The sequence below is a fragment of the Musca autumnalis genome, unplaced genomic scaffold, assembly GCF_047663935.1.
Source record: "Musca autumnalis isolate F117 unplaced genomic scaffold, ASM4766393v1 scaffold_1, whole genome shotgun sequence".
NCBI lineage: Eukaryota > Metazoa > Arthropoda > Insecta > Diptera > Muscidae > Musca > Musca autumnalis.
The window spans coordinates 206,629,105-206,650,594 of record NW_027411644.1 but is presented as its reverse complement, the minus strand read 5'-3'; the positions used below and the strand labels follow the sequence as shown (position 1 = coordinate 206,650,594).

The window sequence follows — 21,490 nt, the reverse complement described above, 5'->3', positions numbered from 1 at the left end:
CCTTGTTTCATTTGGTACAAATCGTATCGGGGAATAAAACGACGTCTACGCGGGATTAAGTTAAACCCTAATTCCGTAACGATATAAATGGGTGAAACTATATTCTGAAATTTTGTCGGTTTATTTATTAAACCCCTTTTTAGTCATGTGGTTTTTCCAGGAAAAAAAGAACGAGCACATATGGTCTGTTCCAGAACTCTAGAATCTACAACTTTTTACTATTTTGTTTTTTATTTTCGATAACATAAAAGATTTTTTAATAATTACCCTTTGGTTTTATTTGCTTAATAATACATTTTACATTTATTCAACAACAATGATTTCATGCCGACTACATAAACGTTGTTGCCAAAAATGACGAGCATATTTGTCCATAACCACAAAATAGAGAAAAAGGAAAAACCCCTGCATTGTTGAGGTGAAACAGAATAAAGCTTTAAAGAATCCAAATTTTCCCATATTTCCAAGTAGTCCAAAAATCCATGAAATGCTCAAAACAACGATTAGAATTACGGAACGACGAACGTGTAAAATAACATCATCACGTTCCAATGTAAGATGGAATTTTTTGGAGGCACGTCTAATATTCCATAGGATATAGGCAAAAATAACAATACAGGTTAAAATTATGCCACTTGTGGGTAGCAGTAGACCCAATATCCAACTCAATCCGGAGGGATGGCACAGAAAATGTTGTTCGCTTTTATTTAAATATCGTGTGTACGATTGGGAATCTAGACATACTACCAATATAGTTGGTATTAATGGCAGACACCAAGCGGCTAAAGCATAGCTGCCGATATAGTTCCGTGACACCTTGGCATCAAAGACACACTTGTAACGTTGATATTGTAACATTGCTATAAACAGCATCCACAGGAACACAACTAATAAGCTGTATTGGAAAAAGGCTCCAACTGCTATGCAACGACTTGGATGCTCAGCATTTTCAATAGCTGCACGAATACTCGGCACATTGAGAAGCATGACATAGCTTGTTATTAGCAAGAGGATTGCACAAATGTTGAGTAGAAGTTTATTACTAAATTGCCGACGCCAATTCTCGTAGAAGAGTGCTGTTAAAAATATGCAAAATAATCCGAAAAGTGATAGAATGCAAGCAATTATGCTACGTATCAGGCGAGATCTGTCAAACGAGGAAGTCAGCTGTTGTTGTTGGTTAGTAGTTATATTTTCACAAAGTAAGATATCAGTAGAATTTGCCAATATTTTTGTAGATTTTTTCCATTCACCTTCTTGCCAGTAAAAACATTGCATTGTTTCATTTGATGTGCTATCCTCCCTGCGGAACGGTATATATTTTGGTTGCATACCTGGAAAAAAGGAAACCACAATTAACAAGTTTCGTTATTGACAAATAGAAAAATAAAAGGAAGTAAGAACGACATTAAGTTCGACCGGGCCAATTTTTTTAAACCCTCCACCATAAACTGTATTAAAGTAAATAGGAACAATCCGTTTCATTTCGTTTATGAAAGTGTTAAACTCTTCCTCTTATTAGTTGCAGGAGCAGAATATCTTAACAGATAATAGTCCCTTTAAAGGAGTTCATATGGGCGTCACCGTTCAAAAAACATGGAATAATATTTACAATTTTCTGGATTGAGCTTACTTAGCTGGCCCATTACAGAACATTTGTTCCATAGACCGAACTAAGAAAAGATCTCCAATTCTTTCTGTTTAATGCTTCGCTTTCTGGAATACCGCGCCTTGTCATCTCTTCATCTACATGTTTGCGCCATATATTCTGCGTGCACCGCCAGGCGGCCCGAATGTATACGCCTTTTTAGCGGGTTCATCATCGCCCATTCTTATGATATGGCCTAGCCAACGCAATCGCTGCATCTCGATACGTTTAACTATATTGATGTCGTTGTATAGCAGATACAGCTCGTGGTTCATGCGACGTCGATATTCACCGTCAACGCAGATTGGTCCGTAGATCTTTCGAAGAATTTTTCTCTCAAACACACCAAGCACTGCCATGTCTGCTTGCGCAAGTACCCAGGCTTCAGAGCTATACATCAGCACGGGTAGTATCAGTGTTTTGTAAAGCGCTATTTTTGTTAAGCCAAAGTAGCAACTTGGTCTTCTCGCCGTTTACCGCCAGACCCACTTTAGCAGATTCTCCTTCATAAAGGTATCGGTTACTTCTTTTACTGATCGTCCCATGATGCCTATATCATCAGCTTAAGCAAGTAACATGTGGCTATTGGTGTAGATTGTGCCACTTCTTTTGACGTTTGCCTCTAGTATAACCTTTTCTAGCAGGATGTTGAAAAGATCACACGAAAGGCTGTCTCCTTGCCTGAAACATTTTTTTGGTACAATACTCTTCCGAGAGGTTCTTTTCTTTTTTTACAAAGCCGAAAGAGCTTTGCGGGGATACCAAATTCAGACATGGCTTGGAATACCTTTGAACGTAGCGTGATGTCAAAGGCTGCTTTATAATCGACAAAAAGGTGGTAGATGTCGATCTGCATCTCTTCTCCAGGATTTGCCGCAGGGTAAATATCTGGTCAATGGTAGACTTGCCAGGTCTAAAGCCGCATTGGTATGGTCCAATTATTTCGTTGACCATGGGCTTTAGTCGCTCGCACAATATCCCTGACACTATCTTGTAGGCGATAGGGAGAAGACTTATGCCCATATAGTTGGAGCATAAAGTCTTATCTCTTTTCTTATGGACGGGACACAGGATGCTCAGGTTCCAATCGTCGGGTACGCATTCTCCTGCCAGATGGTGCTAACTAGCTGATGCATACACCTTATCAGCGTGTCGTTTCCGGTTTTAAACAGCTCGGCTGGAAGGCAATCAGCTCCTTCTGCCTTATTATTGCTGTCTTTACCTCATCTTGGGCGGGTGGTATCCATTCAATACCATCTTCAGGGATTGGATCTGTGGTATCTTCGTCGACTTCGCTACTATTGGATACAATATCCATATCCTTAGCACACTATCTGTTTGATGTTTCACTCTTTGGTAGAATTTTCCAACTTCCGTGTTGTGTCTGTTCGCACTTTGTTTGCTACGTTTAATCTGGTACATACCTTTGCTGCAACAAGGTAGTGGTCAGAGTCTATGGTTGCATCTCGGAACGATCGTACATCCAACACGCTTGATGCATGTCTTCCATCTATCACAACGTGATCAATTTGTTGTATTGTTCTTTGATCTGGTTACAACCAGGTACCCTTATGAATATCGAGATGCTTAAATCTGGTACTGTTAACTACCATGTTTCTTGCAGCTGCAAAATCTATCAGCCTCATACCATTGTCAGATGTTTCACTGTGGAGGCTGAATTTTCCGACTGTTGGGCCAAAGATATTCTCCTTTCCAATTTTGTCATTAAAATCGCCTAGAATAATTTTAATGTCATAAGCAGGGCAACGGTAATATGTTTCTTCTAAGCGCTCGTAAAATATATCTTTGACCTCTTCGCCCTTTTCTTCAGTGGGACCATGAGCGCAAATAAAGCTGATGTTGAAGAATTTAGCTTTTATTCGAATTGCAGCAAGTCTTTCATTCACTGGGGTGAAGCTGAATACCAGATGTTTTAGTCTCCGACTAACTACAAATCCGCAACCAAACTCATGCTTTGTGTCATGGCAGCTATAATACAGTGCGTCACCTTTAGGTGTTGTTGTGACGCCTTTCCCAATCCATCGTATTTCCTGTATGGCAGTAATATCGGCCTTGTACTTTTCAAGTACGTTGAAGCCACAACCTTCAAAATACCAGAAATCCGGAGGTACCGTTCTATGGGGAAAATATGAAGACGTGGACCCATATGGAGAAATCTCAGGTGGAATGTTTTATACTCCCAAGGAAAATTTAATACCAAATTACAACCATTTCGGAGGGATATGGAGGTCACAACCTTCAAAATACCAGAAATCCGGAGGTACCGTTCTATGGGGATATATGAAGACGTGGACCTATACCGACAAACTTCTGGAGAAACGTTTCATACCCCCAAAGAAAACTAAATACCAAATTTCAACTATTTCGGTGGGATATAAATGCTGCAACCTCCAAAACCCCGAAAATCGAGAGGTACCGTTCTACCGGGGCTATATGAAGGCGTAAACCATACTGACATATTTCAGATGGAAAGTGTTTTAACCCCAACGAACACTTAATACCAAACTTCAGTCACTTCGGAGGGATATTGAGGCCACAACCTTCAAAATACCGAAAATCGGGAGGTACCGTTCTATGGGGGATATACGAAGGCGTATATCTATACCTGCAAATTTTAGATGAAAAGTGTTGTAACCTCAACGTAGATCGGGTGGTACCCTTCTACGGGGCCTATATGAAGATGTGGACCTATACCGACAAATTTCAGAAGAAAAGTTTTATACCCCCAACAAAGACTAAATACCAAATTTCATCCATTTCGGTGAAATCCAAAACCTCAAAAATCGGGAGGTACTGTTCTATAGCGGCTATATCAAAATGTGGACCGATATAATCCATTTTTAATACCAAATATCCTAGGAGTAATGGGTACGAAAAGTAGTAAATTTGGTACAATTTGGATTTGGGTGTATGGATAGAGCTGGTTGTACATTTGGAAAATCGTACACGCCGAAAAATATATGTTAGAAATATGTTTGGATCCAAACAAATATTTGTTTAGGACTGATTGCAAACAAATATATGTTTGGATCCAAACATAATTTGTTTGGTTTTAGTGGCAGATGAAGGCAAAGCTTGTTAACTAGTATATATATCGCACTTCGAATCGCAGAACATATTTTTCATGGGTGGAGAGAAGATGTTTGTCAAAGAGAGTAACAACAGGGCTCTCGCGGATACGGAATGCCGGTTTATAATAAAGAGCTGTGTGTATGGTGTAATAGGAGACGCAGAAGTTTTGTGATGTGTATGCGTAAAACACGCGTGTTTCGTGCTTTGTTGATGCTAACCAACGTAGCAAGCGAAGAGGAAAAGAAAAAATTTTATTAATCTTTTTTCTTCAGTGTTCTAGAGAAAATCGTTGATTAAAGACGGCAAAGTGAGTGAATAAATCAGTGTTTTGTCTTTTCTTAAAGAAATTGTGTTTTTTAGTAAATTAAATGTCCAATACATTTTGTAATTGAATCAAAAAGGTGAATGGAAATATTTTATTGGACAAGGAAGAAATCTTATTTAATATTGGTAATTACATCAATACATTTTTCATATACACCTATTTATTACATTATATAATCATTTAATTCCAGATGCCCATTTCCCGCTGATGATTTGAACTTTGAAGAAAATGTGTTTTATTTCACAGCTAAGGAGAAATGTTCAACGATGTTTCGTTATTTTTTTTTTTTTTTTTCTTTTTAAAAGTGCGACTTTTTATAAGCTTTTTCATAATTTATTTCATTTCTTTGGAATTTTTTATGCACCCATGTATCTGTTGTGCTTTTGATTTTTTATACCATCAGCATTTACGCTAACGAGGCAAAATGTGCCTCATCAAAATAAGTGTTTTAGACCACCGATGTAGCCAGGGATCAACGCAGAATTTTAGAAATTTGTGTAGCCTGTGTTACCTTCAGGCCATGTAGTGATATACTCTGAAAATTTCAGGAAGATCGGTTTAGCGGTTTTTGAGTCCATAAACTTCAAGCAAACAAACGTACAAACATTTTTCTACTTTATATATATTGATTTATTACATATTATTTCCAATATTTCAAAATTACAATGAATTTCATCTTCAGAGATTTTTCTGTCGATTACTCTTTGAATAAAACCACTAGAGAACGTCATAGAAACCCACAGCAATTGTATTTTGGGAAGTACTTTCAATGGATGCACATTTCTAGAAATGTTAATTTTTCCTGCTTCGGTAAAGGACCTTGTGATGACAAACGAAATCTAAAACCTGATCGGAAACAGGTTCTTCTTCATTAAAATCTCAACAAGTACCTCTCGACTTTGCGGACAGGAATATATCCTGAGCCTGTGTGAATTGAAACTTCCATTTATAGACAGATCGAATAACGGCTACACAGCCAAAATCCTTAAACCCAAAAACTATGCATTAGGAGATTTTCAGAAATTGTTAGCCATTTTCGGACGTATGAACTTGCAAACAAAATATGGATTTGTATCATTGATCACAAGTGTTGCGGAGGAGGTATGGAGAAATGGACCGGACCGACATAGTTCTTTTTTGGAGTAGATCTTATTTTGGGAGTCGTTCCTTTTAAAAGATATTGCGCCCACCAGTCATTTCAGTTCGCCACAGTATAACTTTCACCTTATGACTCTTATGTCAGGAAATATGGACTTGCCCACGAAAAACTTAAGTCCGCTCTAAAGTGCACTTAAACAACTATTTTGAGTGTTTGTGAGAGAGGTACCCCAGTATGGCCCATTTTCGAGCAAAAACTAAGTTTGGAAACAATATTACTAAATCCAAAGTTTGGACCAAATCTGTTGCTCCGTTCAGGAAACTCGCGCATACCACTTTAGGTAAAATCCTTGAAATTTGGGGAGAAAATACCAGAAGAAGTAGACCGAAAAGCACCATCATCGAATTTTGTATATATAAGGCTCGCTGAAATATTGCGATAAACAAAGTTTGGACCAAAGCAGTATCCGGTTCGAAAGTTGTCGTGCGCACTAGCCACTACACATTATTGCCGTAGGTGTTCTTTACAGCTTTCGGGCCATTTTCTCTGGAAGTATAGACTTGCAAAATAACTTGTACGGTAATAATAGAAGCCCCGAGAACACTTGTTACAAAAAAGCAAAGCGTTTCCAGAGAGTTTTTTTATTCATTAATTTATTTATTTTATATTTTTTCTTATAACTAAATTATTAGCATAAAGGAAGTGAAGCCATGACCATTGAGGTCTTAAGCTTACACAGCTTATCCAGAGAGGTCTAAAACTGCACTTCGCTGAAAATTTTTGAAATACTCTGCGGAAGTTTGCCGAAAGAGTAGATCGATATGGCCCATCTTCGAAGTTGATCAAAATATCACGAAGGTCAAATTTTGGACCGAATCGGTTGATCTGTTTGAGAATTATCGTGCTCCCCAGGCGGCAACCCAGTTGAACGGACATAGCTAAGTCGACTTCAAGTTTACTGAAACAGATTTCTACCAAACACATCTTCCATCATTTCGATTATGCACATTTTGGCTAAAGGCTCAGAGTATAAAAAATGTAGATTAGGAAAAATTGTGTTTATGGATTTTTGGTAAAATAATGTATACATGTATAGACCTTGGATTGGGCGACATAATTTCATTTTAAACGAAGTTAAGACTGGATTCCAGAGATTCCCTTGTTCCTGATAAATCTATGAGAAGGTCCAGAATTTCTATAAGTGAAGTCCGACGATTGCACGCCAAAATTTGTCTATTGACAGATGCACGATTGGACGACAGAATTTGTCATTTACATAACCGCGATTAGGTGCTAGAATTTCTTGATGGATAGACTAACTATTGCTCAGCATTAGTTCTCGGCCTTCAGAAATTCTTTGCGATATGTAGACATCGGATTTTTGCATATATTTGAAAATTATAATGTTAAGATATTTGAAAATTAAATGTTATGATATTTCTAAGGTTTTCCGTTGTATACGCTTTCTTTTGGTCTTACCGAAGTGATATCACTGAATTGATACGCCCAAAAATATATAGGATTATTAATATATTCATTGTTTTGACCATATATTAACTGTGACATATTGTCAAAAAAGTTCTAAAAACAAGATAAAATTGGCCAAGAAGTCTTGCGCCATATGAACTAAAAAATAATATTGAAAATTATTTCATCAGTAGAATAAGTCTAAAATAAGGTTTACATCTTTGCTAAATAAGACATTTTCGTTAACATGAACTTTCAAAATTTTGGTCAGGTGGGCCCCCCCCCGAAATGAAATCCTGGCTACGTCCCTGTTTTAGACCCAAAGTATGTTTGGACGAAATCCGTTTCAGACAACTTGGTGTTGATTTAGCCATGTCCGTCCGTCCGTCCGTCTGTCTGTCTGGCTGGAGCGCTAGATAACTCTCGAACGGATCAACCGATTCGATCCAAAATTTGACTTTCGTAATATTTTGTCCAAAACACCGTGGTGCAATGGTATGCACACCCGCCTTGCACACATAGGGTCATGGGTTCGATTCCCCGGCCAGGCAACATCAAAACACTTTTCAACGGTGGCAAAATACCCCTCAGTAATGTTGGCGACATTTCCTGAGTATTTCAGCCATGTAAAACTTCTCTACAAAAGTGGTGTCTTAGACACGCCGTTCGGACTCGGCGATAAACTGTAGGTCCCATATCATTGAGCTAATATGAATCGGGGTGCACTCATTGATATGAGAGAAGTCTCCCTTGTCCCTTATGGGATGTTTGTGGAACAATTATATAATATTTTGTCCAAGCTTAGTTTTAGTTCGGTCCACCCCTTCCGATACCTCCGCCACAAAAGTTCGAAAATGTTCGGAAAATTTGTGCGCACGATAACTCTTGAAGGGAGTAATGGAGTTGCTCCATTCTTTGCACGTGAAATTTCTACAAAACTAAGATGAGGTTACAATATGGACTCAATCGGTCCACTCCTTCGGGTACCTCCCCACAAAATTTCGAAAAAGTTCAGTTTAGTACCTGCTCTCGAATCGTTTTGATTTTTATTGTAACAAATTGTATTCACTGTCCCCCATAAGATGGGGGCAAGTCCATACTTCCTGAGAAAATAGCCTAAAAGGTGCTAAAACCCCTATGACACCGTGTGTAGTGGTTGGAAAGCAAGATAACTCTCGAACGGATCTGCAGATTCGGTCCACAATTTGGCCTTCGTAACATTTTGTCCAAACTTAGTTTAAGTTCGAAGATAAGCCATATCGGTCCACTCCTTTATGCACCTTCCCCACAAAAGTTCAAAAATGAAAAATTGTGCAGTATATATATTATTGATCAGCATAAAATTCTGTCCGTCCGTCTGTCTGTTGAAATCAAGATACACCTCGCAATTTTAATGATAGAGAGTCAATATTTGGTACAAAAGTTTTTATTACTTGCAGGATGGTTGGTATTGAAAATGGGATATATCGGTCCACGTTTTGATATAGCCACCATAGAACGGTACCTCCCGATTTTCGGTATTTCGAAGGTTTTAGCTTCATTATCCCACCAAAATTGCTGAAATTTGGTATTTAGTTATCGTTGGGTGTAAAAAACTTTCCACCTTAAATTTGTTGGTATAAGTCCACGCATTCATACAGCCCCCATAGAACGGCACCTCCCGATATTCGGTATTTCGAAGGTTTTAGCTTCATTATCCCACCAAAATTGCTGAAATTTGGTATTTAGTTATCGTTGGGTGTATAGAACTTTCCACCTGAAATTTGTTGGTATAGGTTCACGAATTCATATAGCCCCCATAGAACGGTACCTCCCGATTTTCGTAATTCTGAAAATTGTGACGTGAATATCCCACCGAAATGACTGAAATTTGTTATTTAGTCTTCCATGGGGTTATAAAATATTCCAGAAAAGAATTATTAGTGTAGGTCTACGTCTTCTTATATCCCCCATAGAAGCATACCTCTTGATTTTTGGTAATTCTTACTTGTTTTCGAATAAGTTAACTTTAAGACCTACTGTCGAATCACTTTGATTTTTGTTGAAACAACTTGCATTTGCTGCCTTCATTACGACGGTAAAAGTTTTTTCAGGAGCAAGTCCATACTTTCTGATAAAACCGCCCGATAGGTGTAAAAATTTAATGGCTGGCCCAAAATTTGGTCCAAAATTGGCCTTCGTCATATTTTGTCCAAACTTAGTTACAGTTCGAAAATGGGCAATACCGGTCCACAACTTCCGGTACTTCCCCTCAATATTAAAAAAATGTCACTAAAATGGTATGCAGGATATCTCTTGAACGGGGCAACCAATTTGGTCCAAACTTTGGATCTCCTAAAATTTTGTCCAATTTTAGTTTAACTTTTAAAATGGTCCATATCGGTCCTCTCATTAGGGTACCTCCCCCACAAATGTTCAGCATTTGTGTCTGAGTGCAATTTGGGGTCTGTTCGAAGATCCGTTGGAAATGTATACCGATGCTGTTCGTTGTGGTCCGGTTAACAGCAATATTATGTTTTCCGTGGACAAATCCATACTTCTGACATAGTGGTCCAAAAGTTAAAAGTTTGTCGGCAAGTTCAAATGTCCAAAAAGGGCCACACAATTCTGAAAAGGTCCTTAATACATTCAATCTGTCCGTAGATAAAAGTTTCAATTCACATAGGCTGAGGGTATATCTTTGTCGGCAAAGCCTACGACACATTTTTACTTATTTTATATGGGAGGTACCCAAGGAGAGGACCGATATAGTCGAAGCTGATCTATGTTTGAAAGAAATATTACGATGTGCAAAGTTATGACCAAATCGGGTTTCCCTTCGAAAGTTACCGTGCGCACCATTTTAGCGAACGAATTTGAGCTTGTGTGGGGAAGGTACCCAAAGGAAAGGACCGATATGGCTAAGCTTCGAACTTGTTTAAACAGTGTCAACCTTTGACAGTATGTTAGTAAGTTAAGATACACAACAACAACAAATCAATATACTTGTTTTCATTGTTACGCTCTGTCTTTGCAATCGGGTAAATTACCGGAAAAACATTGTAACCTCAAGAATACAAAAGAACCGCAATTTTCTAAAGATATATTTGTTCCTACCTCTATGTAGAAGACCCTTAGAAGATCTCACTTATCAATGCAATGATAATGCATCACACTTACCTGTACAACCAGACAAGGCGACTAATAAAGCACTTCCTCCGTCTTTTACCTTGCTGTAATCTGTTACATTTCGAAATAAATTTGAGTTCCGATACCATGAAAATTTCAGGCGACAATTATTTCTTTTGGCATGATTCCACAAATATTCAGGAACATATGCAAGACCCTCAATATTAAATTGAGATAAAATTCCGTTCAGTGACTGGTTCAAGTTGATATATTGGAACTCGTAATCTGTGGTGAGCATTTGATGCGATAATTTATGCTGTGATTTTTGAAATACCGCAATTCCAGATATTTTAGAACACGTGGGATTTACATAAAAGACTTTAATATTTTCCGCATCAAAACGAATAGTATATGCAGATTTTCCCTTACATTGTCTTCTGGGTAAGACCAAATTTGCCATTGAATTAAAATAGTTTTCAAAAGTTTCCACTAAAGTAGTTGCTCCGCTTAGTTCGTTAAATTTGGCAATTGTTTCAAAGGTACTTTGTAGGAGAACATTTGCAATTTTCAACAGTTGCGGTAGTACATTGGCATCTCTTGACTTCGTTATGAATTGCACCAAGTCTAATGATATTTCCAGGTCTGCCACTGTTAGGACATAATTTGGTTTTGAGATAATTTTGTAGAACTTTTTGGCGGTTTGCAAAAATTCCTGTTTGGATCCGAATTTTGTTATTTCCTTATAGAGTTTTTGGAGCTCAAAAGTTATTAAATGGGAGTCATTCGAATATCCCAAACATGTTATATTGTTGAAATTAATGTCCTCCCATTCAGCTGTTGAACTGTTGGAATTGTAATTGCATTTTCTCACCAATGGTATACCTGCGGACAGCAAACATAATTCACTTGGTCTTACTAATTTTCCAACTGCTGCTGGAGGCCATATATAGATTTTTCTTTGAAGCAAACCATTTTCCTGCAAATAATTGTGTTCAAAGGACATCGCTCTACAATACAATATCGGTAGTTTTTTGGGCACTTTTCCACGAATTTCTCCAAATATGCAATATAAAATTATTGTTAATTCTAAAAATTTCATTTTTATGTATTTTTTCTGTTTGCTGTTGTTACAGAAAAATTTTATCGACTAATCATTGAACTAAATAATATTGTTCTAACACTATTCAATTGTTATTTATTTTACATGTTATAAATAAGTCACATCACCGCAAAAATATATCATTCTGTAATCGGCGTCATTTGTAGCCTTTCACTAACCACAAAATATACCGCTTTGCAAGATATTCTTTGCTTACTGATGTCGTCCACAATGACGAAGTGCCAATTTGATGTGTAACAATCATATACCATCAGTTTATTGTTTATTCTATAGGTACAGTCGATCTTCTGTATTTTTATACCCTACACCACTATGTGGTAAGGGGTATTATGTGTTAGTGCATTTGTATGTAACATAAAAAAGGAAGCGAGATAGACCCATAGTTCCTTCTAGGGATATACATAGAATCACTTTCTGAGTCGATTTATGCATGTCCGTCCGTCCGTTCGCAACATACAGGTCGCATTTGTTGACCGATTTCGCTGAAAATTGGGGAATACCATTTTTTTAGTCGTCGGAAGATCAAGTTCGAAGATGGGCTATATCGGTCCAAGTTTTGGTAAAGCCCCCATATAACGGTACCTCCCGATTTAAGGTATTTTAAGGATCTTAGCCGCATTTGTTGCCCAAACCAGCTGAAATTTTACATTTGAGGTTCCCAATGGCCGCGAAATTGCTCCACAAAAATTGTCAAGATAGGTCCACGGTTCGGTATAGTCCCCATATAACGATACCTCCCGATTTAAGGTATTTTATGGATCTCAGCCACATTTTTTGCCCAAACTAGCTGAAATTTTACATTTGAGGTTCTCAATGGCCGTGAAATTGCTCCACTAAAAATTGTCAAGATAGGTCCACGGTTCGGTATAGTCCCCATATAACGATACCTCCCGATTTAAGGTATTTTAGGGATCTTAGCCACATTTTTTGCTTGAACTAGCTGAAATTTTACATATGTGGTTCCCAGTGGCCACGAAATTTCGCCACTTAAAATTGTTAAGATAGGTCCATGTTTTTTTGTAGCCCCCATATAACGGTACCTCCCGATTTTAGGTATTTTAACGATTTTTCCCAAATATGGCTCCAATTTGCCATTTGGAGTTTAATGACTTCTGGTGTAGGGTATTACATAGTCGGCCCCGCCCGACTTTGGTCTTTTTCTACTGGTTTTATTTTATTTTAGTTGATTCATTTACATACATAATAAATATACATGAGTTTGTCACTCCGAGTGGAGCTTCTAGCAACATCACTTAACTAACAATTTATCAATCCCGCGACGGCCGAATTGACTCGTAGGAATTTTCGACCAGGGGCCGTCACCTCAACAATTATGTGTTTGTGTTCGTGTATTTTTTCACCATGGGAGCGGCAATTTATCCCGGAAGGCCTGCTCCGAGCTCTTCTGGTCCGTGCCGGGATAGAAATGAACCCCGGGCCAGTATGGATCTGTTCCGTTTGCCAGATCCGCATCCACCACATGTCAACAATGGTGAGATGTAATGGATGTATGGAATGGGTGCATTTTCGTGGGTGCTCTGGCCTTATTAGCACCCGGTGTACAAGTTCCGATACAGGCGTATGGACTTGTAGGGGTTCTAAATCTACAGAGTAGTTTAGAACCGAAATTAATTGTTGTCCAAAGACGAACAACAACTCTTCAATGAGTATAGACAACACAACAAGAATTCAGGCGATACTTACGTGTTGCTATTACGAAACTGGTGGTGTAGGTAAAATGAAACACTTAATTTTACTTTATAGACACAGGCGGTCTGAAACTCTGCTATATTTATTTTGCGGCAAAGATGCTGCTTTCTGCTTCAAGCTTTACAGATAAATTGATATGATTTGACATTTAGTGAGGGAAGTTTCTATATGACATTTGATTTGCCGCCAATAAATGATTATTGTCGAGGTTGTCAATATCGATTACTCTAATTCCAATTGATGATAACCCCTGAACCTCGACACCCGGGATTACAGCGACAGGTATGTTGCTGCTTGCTGCGTCAGCACATCACCCAGTGCGTCTTCTACGTCGTCGTCTGATTTTTCATCGTCGTCGGAACACGAGACGCCCCCGCAGTCTCCCCAAAAACAACAACAAATTCAGCATCTAACACCACATGTTGTTGTTGAAGACGCTCCTACGAGGATTAGAGGAAACTGCCACAGCTCGCCAGATATCACCATTGCGGCACCAGGTCTGATAGTATCCTGGCAATCCGTCATTTCCCTTAGTTCGGACCACCTCCCTATCATCGTCTCCATAAACAGACCACCCGACTTCATAACCTCCGAACGCCGTAATTTCCTGAACCATGGGAAAGCTGATTGGCAAGGTTTCAGAGAATTTACCAATCACCGCTTCAGACAATTGCCCACCCCTTAAGATCCTCGGGTAGCTGAGAGAACTTTCCGAGACATCATCACTAAAGTAGCCGCTCGCTACATACCTGCTGGTCGAATACCCGAAATAAGACCAAATTTCCCAGCAGAGGCGACGGGACTAGCAAATGAACGTGATGAGCTTCGTCGTACGAACCCCGAAGACCCAAGAGTTGGAGAACTTACTCTTGAAGTCAAAATATTGTTTCAAAACTATTCAATTGATATTCATTTTACTTTAAATAAGTCACATCACCGCAACAATATGTATATCACTCTCTGATAAGCGTCATTTGTAGCCGCTCACTAACCACAAAATGTACAGCTTTGCAAGATATTCTTGTTGTCGTAGACTGTGGCTGATGGCATTTACTTACTGCTGTACTAATTGATTTGTCAAAATCATAGACCTCCGGTTTACTATTTATTGTATAGGTACTGTCGACCTTCTCTATAACGGACGTATTTATCCAGTAAACAAGTGAGCCAAGGCTATAGTCGGGTCGGGGCCGACTATGTAATACCCTACACCACTACCCCTGTTCATAAGCTTTTGACTAATAAAATTCAAAATATTAAAATTGGGGTAGCTTAGCGCCTTTGCTCTGAATGTCTTCATTAACACAGGTCAATTTTTTTGAAACGCATTTAAGTGCATCGGCAGTACAACCCAAATAAAAAATGGAAAAGTGGGATGTATGCCAACCATCAATAGGCTTCTTTCTCTGTTAGACCCCCATCAACCCCCAAAATTTCGTGAGGATCCGATCAAAATTTCGTAGTGTGATTGTACAAAAATTGAAAAAAGGGATGCATTATCGTCTATTGCGATATCTCTGTTGTTTGACCACCTGACCCCTGACCGACCCCTGAATAATATCCGCCCATTATCAAAAATCAAAGGGGTTTTTCCTCTGAGGGACCCCCAATAACACCTCAAATTTCGTGACGATCCAATTAAAATTGCGACCTGTAGCGCGATTTCCAAAAAAGTGGCAAAATGGATGTATTACCGACTATTGCGATATCTCCGTTATTTGGATACCTACGCCAACCTGCTTAACATCATCGTAATGATGGGATTTTTTTTTCTTTCATTGTGAGACTTTGCTTTTGGAAGGTCCCGAAACAAAGCTGTGATATTCGTCATTATTATTAAAATCGCAAAAATGAAAAGTTGTGTTCTATTAGCGGCTATTGCGATATCTTCGTTGTTTGATCACCTACGAGAACCTACTTTACATCATTAGAAAGGCGATATTTTCTACTTTCATGGCCAGGTTCTGCTTTTGGTATACCCCATATTGAAGCTGAGATATTCGCTTAGGAAAAAAACGTTGTCTTTTTCTCCAAATAAGTTTTTTGCCCATTACCACCCCTAAATATTATCCGACCATCACCAAAATCAATAGGCTTCTTCATCTGTGTGACCCCCATTAACCCTCACAATTTCGTGACGATCCGATCAAAATTGCGACCTGTAGCGTGATTTCCAAAAAAGTGGAAAAATGGGATGTATTACCGACTATTGCGAAATCTCCGTTATTTGGTCACCTACGCCGACCTAGTTTACATCGTTGTAAAGATGGGATTTTCAACTTTCATAGCCAGGCTTTACTTTTGGAAAGTCCCCAACCAAAGCTGTGATAATCGTCATTATTATTAAAATCGCAAAAATGAAAAGTTGTGTTCTATTAGCGGCTATTGCGATATCTTCGTTGTTTGATCACCTACGAGAACCTACTTTACATCATTAGAAAGGCGATATTTTCTACTTTCATGGCCAGGTTCTGCTTTTGGTATACCCCGTATAGAAGCTGAGATATTCGCTTTGGAAAAAAACGTTGTATTTTTATCCACCTAAGTTTTTTGCCCATTCCGACCCCTAAATATTATCCGACCATCACCAAAATCAATAGGCTTCTTCATCTGTGTGACCCCCATTAACCCTCAAAATTTCGTGACGATCCGATCAAAATTGCGACCTGTAGCGTGATTACAAGGTTTAGATGGACAGACGGACAGACGGACACACATAGCCAGATCGACTCAGCTCGTCGAGACATTCATTTTGGTATATATAAGTATGGGTCTACGACCATTATTTCGATGGAACCATATGAGCCGAATAGCCCATTACAAATTAAGGGAAAAGGTGTTTCAATTCACAGAGGCCGAGGGTATACCTCTGTCGGCTAAGCCGACTGATAATTTTTACTTGTTTTAATAGGTCTAAATCTAAAAGCGCACCTGCACAAAATAGGTTGTGCAGAAAACAGTGAATGCAGAGCATGCGGAGAGGACGAGGAAACGTTGGAACATTACCTCTGCCATTGTCAAGCCTTCACAAATCTGAGAACCCAGTTACTAGGGAATGACATTATACCAGGACTCGACCAAATTAGGACAATCGAGTTCAAAAAGATCAGAGACAATGTAAATAGGACAGAGATCCTAGACTAAGTAAAAAAAAAGATAATCCTCCATAACCCAAGATTAGAGCGCACAACAGGCCTACTTATGGCTTAAATGTATGTCCACATGGACATGTGGTGATCTAGTATCATCCCTCTTATCAACCTAACCTAACCTAACCTAACCTTATAGAATTTTTATTTTAAATGTATAATTTACTTACTTAGTTAGCCCTAAAAAGCCAAACTAAGAAAAGATTTCCATTCTTCTCTATTTGTTGCTTTATTTCCCCAATTTGGAATACTGCGTTTTTTTCAATTACGTTCTCCGCTTCTTTACTCCATCGAAGCCTCGATAAGTCTTATGACATGGCCTAGCTAACGAAATCTTTGTATCTCGATACGTTTAACTATGCTGATGTCGTTGTATAGCCGATACCGCTCATGGTTCATGCGATGTCGATATACACCGTCAACGAAGATTGGCCAGTTGATCTTTCGAAGAATTGTATTCTCAAATACACCAAGCACTGCCGTATCTGCTTGCGCAAGAACCCAGGGTTCGGAACCATAGTATCAGTGTGTTGTAAAGCGTTATTTTTGTTTAACGAGCTGTGACTTTGTTTTTAAACTGCTTACTTGAGCCAAAGTAGCATCTGTTAGCCAGTACAATTCCTTCTTATTTTACAACTCATGTTGTTTGTTGTTTGCGGGGATACCAAATTCAGACATGGACATGTCGAATACAATATGGTAGGTGTCATTCTGCAATTCTTTGGTCTTTTCCAGGATTTGCCGCAGATCAAAGGTCAGTTGTGGATTTGCCAGGTCTAAAGCGGCATTGATATGGCTCCGGTCTTGTCTGGTAGGCCATCGCTGCCTTAATATTCTTCAGTCGCTTTATTGCTGACTTTACCTCATCTTGGCTGGGCGGTATACATTCAATACCATCTTCTGGGATTGCATCTGTACACATTATATGTATATGCTCAGGATATGGAAAGGGAATTTTTCCAAACTGTTGGTATCCAATACTAGCGCAGATGACGAAGATACCATCTGCGCTAGTATCGGACACCAACAGTTTGGAAAAATTCCCTTTCCATATCCTGAGCATATACATATAATGTGTATCAGTTACAAAATTACCTTGCTGGTCTCTAGAGGATGATTTGCCTGTACTAAAGCCGTCAGGATGTTGTACTCTTTGGTAAAATGTTCGGACTTCATTCTGGCTCCTGTACATTTCGATTTTTCCACACTCCCGTTTTTCCATTTCTCTATTTTTACTGCCGAAAAGACTTTTTTCTTGTCGCAATACCTCTCTCGTGCGCTACACGTTTTTCCATTTCTCTCTTTTTTTTCTGCGGTAATGACATTTCTCCTCTCTCCTTTTCTCCCGTACCTGTCGTGCAATAAGTGTTGCTACTGATTCTATAGTAGCTTTATATGCCGCATTTTTTCTACGCTAGTAGCACGACACTCTTGGTCGTACCATGGGTTCCTTGGTGAAGTCCTCTGGTATCCAAGTATGGATTTTGTGGTAATTTGCATGGAGTGGGCAATACTTTGCCACTGTGCTGATATGTTATCGGGACCGGGGGTGCTTTGATTGAGCAATTGGACCCAGGGATGCCAAATTGGTGGTTTTCCCGCTACTTGTGGTGATTTTTGACGTACAAAAACCACTGTTTAAGCTGGAATGTCAACTGTTATAAGGTAAAAATCGCTACAGACCTAGGGTGCGTATGTGGCTGTAGCGATTTTTGCCTCGGAACAGTTGGCATCCCTGATTGGACCAGTTGAGTGGAATATGCTGTGACTATCTGTTGTAATTGCAGCTTACCAACTTCCGTGTTGTGTCTTGTATGAGCGCAAATAAATCTTATGTTAAAGAATTTTTCTCTTATCCGCATTGCAATAATTCGTTCATTCACTAGGGAGGAGCTGGAGATCAAATGTTTTAACCTCACAACACAACAACACCTAAAGATTACGCACTGTATTATAGCTGATATGACATAAAGCATGATTTTGGTTGCGGATTTGTAGCTGGTCGGAGATTAAACATCTGTCTCCAGCTTCACCCCAGTGAATGAAAGACTCGCTGCAATTCGATTAAAATCAAAATTCTTCAACATCAGCTTTGTTTGCGCACATGCCTCCACTAATAACAAGACCGAACATACGACCCTTGACCTGCACATGACATTAAAATTATTCTAGGCGATTTTAATGCCAAAATTAGAAAGGAGACTATTTTTGGCCCAACAGTAGGAAAATGCAGTCTGACAATACAATAAAACTGATAGACATCGCAGCGGCCAAAAACATTACAGTTAGCCGTACTAGGTTTGCGCATCTCGACACTAGGTTTGCGCCACCTGTCTGTCTACAGGTCAAAAAAACAAGAAGTCAAATTTATCACGTTTGTGATAGATGGGAAGACATTTATCAATCGTGTTGGACGAAGGATCGTTCCGAGGAGCAAACATAGACTCGCACCACCCCTTTTTGCATTAAAGGCACGTACAGGCTTAAACGTTGCAAAGAAAGTACGAACAGACACAACACGGAAGTTGGACATCGGTAGGCAGGAAACACAACAGATAGCCACAGTAAATTCCACTCAACTGGTCAAATTGCTTAATCAAAGCACTCCTCGTCCCGATAACTTATCAGCACAGTCGCGAAGTATTGTCCGCTCCATGCAAACAGCCACAAAATCTATACTTGGATACCAGAGGACTCCTCCTAGTAACCAATGGTATGACCAGGAGTGTAGCAACTAGTAGCATACGAAAGAGGTATCGGGAGAAAAGGAAAAGGAAAGGAGAAACGTCTTGTCCGCAGGAAAAAAGAAATGGAAAAGCGGGAGTGTGAACGAAGTCCGAAAATTCTACCAAAGGAAGAAACATCCAACTGATAGCTTGGTACAGGCACATGCTCATGTAGGGACCAACGAGTTAATTTGATAACTGATACATATAGTGTGGGCAGAATATGAAAAGAGCATTTTTTCAAAATGTTGGTATCCAATACTAGCGAAGACGGCAATACAAAGATACAACAAATCCAATCATAGATGATGATGTATACCTCCCAGGCAAGATAAGGTAAAAGACAGAAATGAACTGACTGATGCATAACAAGTAAAAATATTAAGTTAACATATTCTGAACTAAAATGGAATAATTAGTTTTCTGTTAGGTATAAAAAATTTTGGACCACGCAAATGCCTAAATTTGATCAAAAATGTATCGGATGGTACCTTTATATGGGAGACATGCCAAAATTTGGACGATTTTTGGTGGAGAAGTTTTGTGAACACTGAAAACTTTAAGTGTCAAATTGCAGCTAGTTCGGTTAGAAATTGTAGCTAAAATTCTCAAAATACCGACATCGGGGGGTACCGTTATATGGGGGATATTCCAAAACAGGCCTATATTGACAAGTTTTAGTGGAAAAGTGTTTTGGTCAGGTCATTGAGAACCTCAAATGTCAAATTTCAGCTAATTCGGACAGAAAATGTAGTTAATAGTCTGTCTAAAATCGGAAGGTATCGTAATATGAGGCCTATACCAAAACGTGGACCTATCTCCACCATTTTTGGTGCAGAAGTTGTTTGATCTCTTGAAACTCCAAATGCTAAATTAGAGCCAATTTGGGCTGAAAATTTAGCTAAAATCCGAAAAATATCTTAAATCGGGAGGTACCGTTATATAGGGGCTGTACCAAAACGTGTACCTATCTTGACAATTTTTAGTGGAGCAATTTCTTGACCATTAGGAAGATCAAATGCCAGCTAGTTCTGTCAAAACAAAATAGCTAAAATTCAAAATTCAAAATACCTTAAATTAGTTAGTACCGTTATATGGGGGCTACAACAAAATATGGACCTATATAGCCCGTCTTCGGAACTATGGAAAAAAGACACTCGGGTACAAAATATTAGCGTTCTATCTCAATTATGATTACAACATACGGACATGGCTAGATCGTCTTAGGATTCTACCCTGATCAATAATAGATATAACCGACCATATAAAGTAGGTCACAGGAGAGTAGTAGAGTTGTGCCAAAGGAACTATATGGAACTATCTAGTTCACTTCACAGTTCCAATGGCCCACACTTTTTCTTTAAACAAACTGCGTATACTTAATATCACACGTTACATTTCATCATGTTACTCATACGTTTTGGAACTAGTACAAAGAACTAGGAACTAGACTAGACAACTCTAGTGATTAGTTCGATGTGTTACAAACAGAAAAACAAACTTAATATACCCTCCAAGCTATGGTGGAGGGTATAATAAGCCTGTTCAAAACCGGAGGCTGATAAGGTGTATGCATCAGCTAGTTAGTACCATTTGACACGCGTACCCGACGATTGGAATCTGATCATGTTGTGTCCCGTCCACAAGAAAGAGGATTAAACTGTGTGCTCTAATTTTACGGGCATAAGTCTGCTCCCTATTGCGTATAAGATCGCCTCAGGGATATTGTGCGAACAACTAAAGCCTATGGCCAACGAAATAATTGGGCCATACCAATGCGGCTTTAGACCTGGCAAATCCACCATTGACCAGATATTTACCCTGCGTCAAAATCCTAGAGAAGACACAAGATATGGAGATCCACACTTACCATCTTTTTGTCGATTGTGGGGCATCCTTCGACAGCCAAAGGTATTATATGTCTTAATTTCGTATTCCCGCAAAGTTCATTGGGTTTTGTAAGATGACATTAACTGAGACTAGGTCCTCAGTTATAATATAAAAGAACATCTCCAAAGATTTTAATACCAAAACTCATTTCAGAC

The 21,490-nt window shown here is 38.9% G+C and overlaps 1 protein-coding gene across 1 annotated transcript; it reads right to left on the bottom strand.

Annotated features, from left to right (window-relative positions):
• Nucleotides 1–221: 221 nt before the first annotated feature.
• On the bottom strand, nucleotides 222–11,916 carry LOC141388998 (adhesion G-protein coupled receptor G6-like). Its single transcript, XM_073959944.1, has 2 exons — nucleotides 10,792–11,916; nucleotides 222–1,334 (listed from the first exon to the last, which is right to left on the bottom strand). The coding sequence occupies exons 1-2, from the start codon at nucleotides 11,837–11,839 to the stop codon at nucleotides 304–306; spliced, it is 2,079 nt and encodes a 692-aa protein (XP_073816045.1). The 5' UTR covers nucleotides 11,840–11,916; the 3' UTR covers nucleotides 222–303.
• Between the last annotated feature and the right edge of the window lie 9,574 nt (nucleotides 11,917–21,490).

What these genes read in the sequence shown, in the direction of transcription:
- LOC141388998 (XM_073959944.1), bottom strand. Translation starts at nt 11,839, where the DNA reads ATGAAATTTTTAGAATTAACAATAATTTTATATTGCATATTTGGAGAA. An exon ending in CGCCTTGTCTGGTTGTACAG is followed by an intron (nt 1,335 to 10,791) that starts GTAAGTGTGATG and finishes CCTTTTTTCCAG; the next exon opens with GTATGCAACCAAAATATATA.